The sequence below is a fragment of the Nicotiana tomentosiformis genome, chromosome 1, assembly GCF_000390325.3.
Source record: "Nicotiana tomentosiformis chromosome 1, ASM39032v3, whole genome shotgun sequence".
Taxonomy (NCBI): Eukaryota; Viridiplantae; Streptophyta; class Magnoliopsida; order Solanales; family Solanaceae; genus Nicotiana; species Nicotiana tomentosiformis.
In genome coordinates this window covers 58,935,769-58,944,218 of record NC_090812.1, presented here as the reverse complement: position 1 = coordinate 58,944,218, position 8,450 = coordinate 58,935,769, and the positions used below count along the sequence as shown (strand labels likewise).

General features: G+C 37.0%; 1 protein-coding gene across 8 annotated transcripts; it reads right to left on the bottom strand.

Moving 5' to 3' along the window:
- Positions 1 to 3,600: 3,600 nt before the first annotated feature.
- LOC104089269 (zinc finger BED domain-containing protein RICESLEEPER 2-like) lies at positions 3,601 to 7,623 on the bottom strand. Of its 8 annotated transcripts, XR_011410732.1 has the most exons (5): positions 7,429 to 7,623; positions 5,001 to 5,087; positions 4,224 to 4,396; positions 4,068 to 4,133; positions 3,601 to 3,964 (listed from the first exon to the last, which is right to left on the bottom strand). XR_011410732.1 is itself a non-coding variant. In XM_070183684.1 (4 exons), exons 3-4 carry the CDS (start codon positions 4,885 to 4,887, stop codon positions 3,756 to 3,758), a joined length of 873 nt encoding a protein of 290 aa, XP_070039785.1. In that variant the 5' UTR covers positions 4,888 to 4,921; positions 5,001 to 5,095; positions 7,429 to 7,618; the 3' UTR covers positions 3,601 to 3,755. The 8 variants fall into 8 exon arrangements, 6 of the variants coding, with proteins under 6 accessions (XP_070039785.1, XP_070039786.1, XP_070039782.1 ...); XM_070183684.1 differs by lacking the exon at positions 4,068 to 4,133 and having other exon boundaries at positions 4,224 to 4,921; positions 5,001 to 5,095; positions 7,429 to 7,618; XM_070183685.1 differs by lacking the exon at positions 4,068 to 4,133 and having other exon boundaries at positions 4,224 to 4,921; positions 5,001 to 5,092; positions 7,429 to 7,618.
- Positions 7,624 to 8,450: the final 827 nt, after the last annotated feature.

The following is an 8,450-nucleotide window of genomic DNA, read 5'->3' as shown; positions in this document are numbered from 1 at the left end:
ACTGCACAACATTCGCAGTTCGGAAGTCCCCTTCTATCTTATCTCAGTCGTGTATTATATTTCAAACAGTTTGAACTTTATTGAGACATTTATTTGTATTATTCTAGAAGCTCGTGCACTTGTGACTCTAGTTCTGGGATGGTATTTAGATATTGCAATTATTATGGAATATTCACTTTATTTCAGATTTTATTTCCGCATTTGTTTTCTTGTTATTAATTAATTTAAAATTTTGTTAAAAATGGCTAGTTATATTCTAATGTTGGCTTGCCTAGCAAGTGAAATGTTAGGCGTCATTACGGTCCCGAAGGTGGGAATTTCGGGTCGTGATAGTTGGTATCAGAGCACTAGGTTACATAGGTCTCACGAGTCACGAGCAAGCTTAGTAGAGTCTGAAGGATCGGTACGGAGACGTCTGTACTTATCTTCTAGAGGCTACAAAGTTTAGGAATAATTCCGCTTCTTTCATTCCTTATCGTGTGACATTGATTTAGCTTGAAACATATATCTCATATTCCTTTGTATCCATTCGTGTATGACATTGCGCACTCGATATCAGTTGTGCGTCAACGGTTCGTGATGCCGCAGATGGACTACGAGGGAGCCAGAGATTCTCAAACACTGCCTCAACGTGTGGTTCCGACTAAAGATGCGGACGTATTGAGAGATCACCCAGTGAATCATGTGGGGGTGCAACGGACCTCGGCATCTGGTTGATTTATACGAGCTGTGAAGGTTAATATTATGGATCATCGGACGTGGTGAACTATGATTTTGCGCCGAGTGGCAGAGTCCACTATCAATGGATGGATTGCGGGGTCATGTGTTATATCAGTTTTGGCCTGAAATGTATATATGTAATACTAAAAGGTTCCCCAAAGATTTACACATGTTTAAGGCCTGAGATTTTGTAGAGGATAAGGTTGGGACTTGCGGTATGTCCGTCTACTGAATAATCCTATACTTCAGTACCAAGGAAGTTAGAGAAACAACTTTAAATTTACAGAAGGTCTACTCAGCGTGGACGTTATGGTTGTAGATTTTGGGGTGCTTCGAAGGAAATATAGTGGTTGACGAGATTCTGGACTGTGGTTCATGCCAAGATTTGTCTGTATGGATCTCTACTTTTTTGATCGTTGTGTATAAATAGGGGTAAGGGTTACCCCAAATAAGTATCGAAGAGTATGTTAAGAAATGGGTCAGCTCAACAGTGTTGAGGCAGCATAACAAAAGAAGAAATTGGCCTTGGGAGAGATAATTCTCCACAGGTGTACGTGGCAAACCTATGAAGAGGGAAGACCAGCCAATGCAACACCGCCCGCTTGGATCAGTTCTCAGAAATGCTTTTGAAAGAGTTTGTTTCCCGGACTCTCCGTAATACGTGGCGCATAGGGTTTGAACGGTTGCGTCAGGTCACCATGGCAGTGTCATAATATGCCACCAGGTTCAATAAGTTAGCCCGTCATATGCCTACTTTGCTTCCTACAGACAGAAAGCGAGTCCACAGACTCTTTAAAGGACTCAATTATGATCGTAAAGTTTTGTACGACTCGGGAGCTACAGCCTGATACTTCATTTCTGCTAGTGGTAGAAATTGCCAAGATATTATAACGTGTTCGGAGTGAGGAAAAAAGGAAACTAAGGAGACCAAGACGTCTCGAGGTTCTGGGGGATTCAGTGGGTTCTACTCTGCGAGTATAAATCTTTATAGCGGGGGCTCGGGCAATCGGCCAGCCCAATCCGCACATCGGATTAATCGGAGTACTCCAGTAAGTTCTTTTAATGCACCACTGACATGAGTTTCCTACAATGGTTATTCAAGTTATCTGGCACAGACTCAGTATGAGCAGCCAACCCGCAAAAGGGGTTGTTATGAATGTGGTGATACTAGGCACATCATGAGAAAATTGTCCAGACTTGGGCGAGACATATTTCATCAAAGCACTCAGGCTATGTGCCACATTGCAGTTACTACACCACCCACACGACCAGTTAGGGGTGGAGGACAGGCGGGTAGAAGGCGTCCTAGAGGTGGAGGCCCAGCCGTTGACATATTTATTTTATGGTATGGCAGAGGTCGCTACATCAGATGGTGTCATTACGGGTACGACCTAGATTTAATGTAAAGGAATAATTTTCCTACCTTGATTCGGTTCTGAGTATCGAGACGAGTCCTCCTATTGTGCTCCACTTATGAGTGAGCTTCGTAACTCTATAATCTACTTATGTGTTTACTCATGTTGGGAAATTCTATGGAGATAACTACGCCTATCATTTCGTGTTAGTCACTAATAAGAGCTGTGAGGCTAAAGGTGGCTTTCTGTTACTCATTTCGGTAAGTTTTGATGTAATTTTCAGATAATTAATTACAAATTATGAATTATATGCCCTACCGATGTGTGGTTCATTATGTGTTGTGATTTTATGTAACCGAAATTATTTAAAGGGAGAAAATGGAAATTTGGGATTGGCACGATGTGCATATTACTTGTGATTTAGAACTGAGGATGGGATCCTCGCATTTTAATATAAATTGATATATTTAAACCGGTCTACGAGCTGCGGTAGAAGTTATATAAAGATGAGATCCTTGTAAGGAAAATTCTTGTGTTTATGTTCTCCCTTGTGAAATTAAATTTGTACTATAGCAATAATAGGGAGTCATGCCTGTTAGGCCTATTTGAAAATTCTTGTATGAAATTCTCTTTGCATACTTGCCAAATTCGTGTTGTAATTATTGAGTTTTAACCTACGAGGTAGGTGCCTGCCCAGGTGGCGTTAAATGTGACTCATTAATTCGGGTAAATAATTATGAGGTCTTCATACTTCGCATCTCGTTATTAGTATTGTGAATGTTTGAAACAAGATTTTTGTTAACATGAAGTTAATTGACGATTCTGTAATTGATTATGAACAACTATTACGACCAGATTGACCCAGAAGGGTGCCCTATTTAGATGGTCAGACGAGTGTGAATTGAGCTTTCAGAAGCTCAATACTGCTTTGACTACGGCGCCAGTGCTGGTATTACTAGGGGTGGGCATTCAGTATTTCGCTTCGGTATTTAAGAGTTTCGGTTCGGTATTTCGGTATTCAGTTTATCAATTGTATATACCAAATACCGTACCAAATTATTTCGGTACGGTTCAGTATTTTTTATTTTGGTTCGGTACGATTTCGGTACGGTTTCAGTTTAATAATCGCTAAATAAGCAACACTAACGATTAAGGACTAAGGAGTGCAACAATTCACAATTCAAACTAACTTGGTCAACCCTCTTTGACAACGTTGTCGCTAACAGTAAGTAGTTAAGCACCTTTATTTCCTTTGACAATTCACAATTCACAATTCTAAGGAGTGCAGCTGACGCCTGACAATTTCTTTCACAATTCACAATTCACAATTCAGTGATTACAATTCTCCGTGCAGCTTAAGGTCTAAGGAGTAAGCACAATTCAAGGCAAGAAACAGAAACTGTCTGGACACTAAAAAAAATTATACAACATGGATAAACAGAAACTGTCTTCATTCTTCATAGTGCACATTGCACAATTCAAAATTCTACCTAACTCACACAGTGCAGCAGAATTAAACAAAAAATAGAGATTCTAACAGTGCAACAATAGCAGCAGAATTAAATTAGTCTTAACAGTGCAACAGTAGCAGCAGAATTAAACACAGTGCAATAAAAATAGAGAGGGCATCCCTCAATTCAAGTTTACACTAATAGTCTCGAATCAACTTAGTCTTAATTCTTAAATACGGATATCAGGAAGACGCTCAAGACAACACCTAATATGCTTCCTTAAACAATATGTGCCATCCCTCTTTGGATGAACATTATAGACTCGACCACATTGCTTGCACTTTACTTTGCGAACTTCTCCGTTATCTTCTTTCACCTCAAAGTGTTCCCAAATATGAAAGCGTACTTTAGGAGCACGGGGCATGATTTCACTTGAACCTAAAAAGAAAAAGATAAATCATAAGTTAGAATATTATTTTTTGATGATAATAAAACAAAACTACAAAAGTATATCACCAAACAAATAGAGTATTAAACTTACCACTCAAGTTGCAAGTTGCAACTATACATTAAACAAAGCTAGTAGTGCTTCCATTATTTTCCATATCTAAATATAATTTGACCAAATATGTCATACAAGTAAACAAGTATGATATATTATTTTGAACTAAAATACACACAAAATATTAAAGCTTACCAAGTTTGAGTTCCTCAAGATACTCTAAGTCTTCTTCAACACTAATAGGATTCTTCTCTTCTCTAAGCCAATCTTGAACACAAACAAGAACTTGCACACATTTAGGAGTCAATGAACTCCTAAATGAATCAAGAATACGGCCACCGGTGCTAAACGCACATTCCGACGCCACACTAGAAATTTTAATGGCCAACACATCACGAGCCAACTCCGAAAGAATAGGAAATCTAAGAGCATGTATTTCCCACCAACTTAAGATATCAAATTCTTCACTAAAAGGCTCTTGTTCTTCACTAATATATTTATCCAACTCCGATTTAGCACCCCCACTTCCATTGTCTTCCTTTTGTTTCTTCAAGTGAAGCTTCGTCCTTATTAATGATACAGTTATAACACTCCCACTAGATGTATTAGATGTGTTATTAGATGAAGTAGAACTAGATGGAGATTGAGGACAAGATCCAGTTGAATACTCTTCAAACAAAGAATTCATATAAGCATACACCTCAGCATTTATTTTCTTCCCTTTTTTCTCCCCAAAAAGCTTTTCAAGTGCAAGGCTAACATATTCAAATTTGTTACGTGGATCCAAGACGGAAGCAATAAAAATTATTTTATTCATATTTTCAAGCTCACCCCGATACTTCTTGAACTTTTCTTGCATCCGCTCAGCTATTTTTCTCAAATGCTCATCCTCACTAATTAAACACATTTTCAAATGACAATAAAGTTCAGATACATCATCAAAATGAGAATTACAAGTGACATAACGTGAACCTGAAACTTTTTTGGTGAGCTCATGAAATCTTTCAAGAAACTCTATCACATTCCTCACATTCACCCAATCATTAGATTCAAGAGGACCTGCACTACTACCATTTTCACAAAGATGAGAACATTGATAAACAGAAAATCCATCATAAAAAAGATGAAACTTGTCAAAGGCCTTTTCAAAGTTTTGTGCTGTATCCAACATCAAATAGGTGAAATTCCACCTAGTAGGAACATCCAAACACAATGTTTTGGTATATTCTACCTTTACATGTGTACAACACTGTTTAAACTTTAATGTCCTTGCACGCGAAGATCTCACATACCTCACAATATTTCTAACACGTGTGATAAAAGCATCAATTTCTTTCAAACCATCTTGCACAATTAGATTTAGTATATTAGCCATGCATATCACATGGAGATGTTTACCACTCATCATATTAGTTTTTCATATATCTAACTTTTTAGACAATTCTTTGACTGTGACATCATTTGAAGAAACATTGTCCACGATAATTGTGAACACCTTATCTAATTTCTATTCAAGCAAACAATTAGAAATAGCTTTAGCCATCTCTTCACCCTCATGACTAGTGATAGGTCAAAAATTTAGTATTCTTTTATACAACTTCCAATCCCTATCAATGAAGTGGGCTGTCAAACACATATAATTTATTCTTTGCAATGAAGTCCATGTGTCTGTTGTGAGGCAAAGTTTTGGTTGTGCTTCTTTAAAAGACCTTCTTATATTTTGCTTCAATTCACCGTAAACTTCATAACAATCCCTTGTTATTGTTCTACGAGAAGGAAGACGAAATAGTGGTTGAGTTATTCTCATAAACTTCATAAAGCCTTCCTTTTCTACGAAGCTAAATGGTAGTTCATCAATAACTATCATCTCAACTAAGGCCCTCCTAACCACTTCTTGATCAAATTTCCAAAGTGATCCTCCATCATTTTGGCAAGATTAAAAATTTATCTTTGTTTGACTATTATCTTTATGAATGTTAAGTGGGTATTTTTTGCATCTAGCCAAATAATTTTTCAACCCTGTTGTTCTATTCCTAGATGTATTAGCAGCATAAGTTTGCTTACAATATCTACACCTTGCTTTACCGACCCCATTTACCTTAAATTTATCAAAATGATTCCAAACATCGGATTTAGGTTGCATGGCTTTTCTTTTCTTATAATCTTGAGTATCAATTGTGTTGGTGTTGCTATCTTCAGTATTAGGCAAACTTTCAGTTGAACCGACATCACTTACTCTACTTTCATCTGCCATCTATACAAAATTAAAACAAATATAAACACAAATTAAGATTTATATTTCATAACTTCATTCGAGTTGCTATTGCTTAAATGAATCTCTTGCACTTTATTGTGTTTTATTTTTCTCTAAAGTGTGGCATGACTTCCAATGTAATAACTACTTATTAAACTACTTATTAAACAGCGAAGAACTGAATATTCATGACGCTCAACATAGAAAAAAGATCTCAAACAATTAGTAAAAAGAGAAACACACAAAGGGTAGGAATGATGAAATCAAAGTCTACAAGGTCAAAATAGGCATTTTTAATAAGTAAGCTATGCAAACCATCATGTTATCCAACACAGATTAAGTAGCAAGCAAGTGTATATGTATTTGGGGTGAGATTTGATAAGTGAAGGAAAGTTAGTAATTCTGGGCTTCTGGTATATGTATCCATTTGAAGTTTACATCAGTAGATTAGTAGGTGAAACTTCCACGTAATGTATCTCAACATTCATGACGAGCTAGCTTAACATCCACAAGACTTAATTTTACCTTTTATAGCTCAAAAGTTATATGATAAAACTAGTGTAGTTCATTAAAGACATATTATCCAATACTGTCCTGATAACCCAAAAACAATTATTTTCTCTTCCTTATGTGAAAAAAAAAAACTCAAACATTTGTTTATTAGCTTCACCCTTTTGCCCATAATATTTTTGCAACAACTTTTTACTGTGTGTCTTTAGTTTTTTTGTGAAAATGGCTGAAACAGAGCAGGACATTTACCTCAAAAACAATTAAAATGCAGTTATTAAAAGAGCACTCAAAGACCACAAAAGAAGGAGATAAGAACAACCCCACCACATAGATGAAAAAGAAATAGAAGAAGGGTCAATGAAAGCACACAAATCTTGTGCAAAAGACCCAACTTTTTCTTTCCAAGAAAACCCTACCAAGAAAAATCGTTAAAACCAACAAAGACCCAGCAAATTACTAGACCAGTTCAAAAGTGGCTTGCCTAAAAAATAGTACCTGAAGTCTTTACTGTAGAGAAAGATAAAGGAAAAAAACAGTCTTTATTCGAACCAGTTACATCTAATTCATCCAAAAACAGGGAACATCCATTTTTCTTTGAAGAAACTAAAGATACCTTTAAAGAAACTAGAAATATACCTTTGATTCTTTAAAGTCACAGCAGCCGATCTCTTAGTAGTTAGTATTCTCACATCAAAGGTCTTCTGGCGAAAGAAACTATCGTCGTTTCTGACTTTCTGTCTTTCTCCCTTTCTAAATTCTAATTCCCTAATCGGCTAATTCCTAATTGAATGAATCAGATAAGTGAAAGACTAGAGAGTACTGAGTAGGGTCTTATTGGGTTGGGCTGGGGCACTGGGCAATGGGCATTAGATATACAACTTGGACTAGGCACTATAGCTATAGGTCCAACTTAAAATTCAGTATTTTGGTATACCGAAATTTCAAGATCCTAATATCGAGGACCGTACCGTTATACCTAAATACCGAAAATATAATACCAAATTAGACTGAAATACCGAAAAAATTGAAACCGAAATACCCAATTAATTCGGTCCGGTTCGGAATTCGATTTTTCGGATTTTATGCCCAACCCTAGGTATTATCCATAGGTTTAGGATCTTATACGGTGTATTGTGATGCATCTCGCGTTGGGCTTGATGCAGTATTGATGCAAGATGGCAGGGTAATTGCATATGTATCACAACAGTTGAAAGTTCACGATAAGAATTATCATGTTCATGACTTATAATTGGCAGCCATTATTCATGCGCTGAAAATTTGGAGGCATTACCTTTACGGTGTCTTGTGTGAGATAATTACTGATCATCGTAGCTTACAATATCTATTCAAACAAAAGGATCTCAATTTGAGGCACAGAAGATGGTTGGAGCTGTTGAAGGACAATGATATCATTATTTTGTATCACTCCGGAAAGGCCAATGTGGTGGCCGGTGCTTTGAGTAGAAAGGCTGTGAGTATGGGCAATCTTGCGTATATTCCGGTTGGTGAGAGGCTGTTAGCTGCAAATGTTCAGACTTTGGCTAATCAGTTCGTGAGGTTAGATGTTTCAGAAATCAGTCGGGTTCTAGCTTACACAGTTGCCCGGTCTTCTTTATATGAGCGCATCAGAGAGCGACAATATGATGATCCTCATTTAC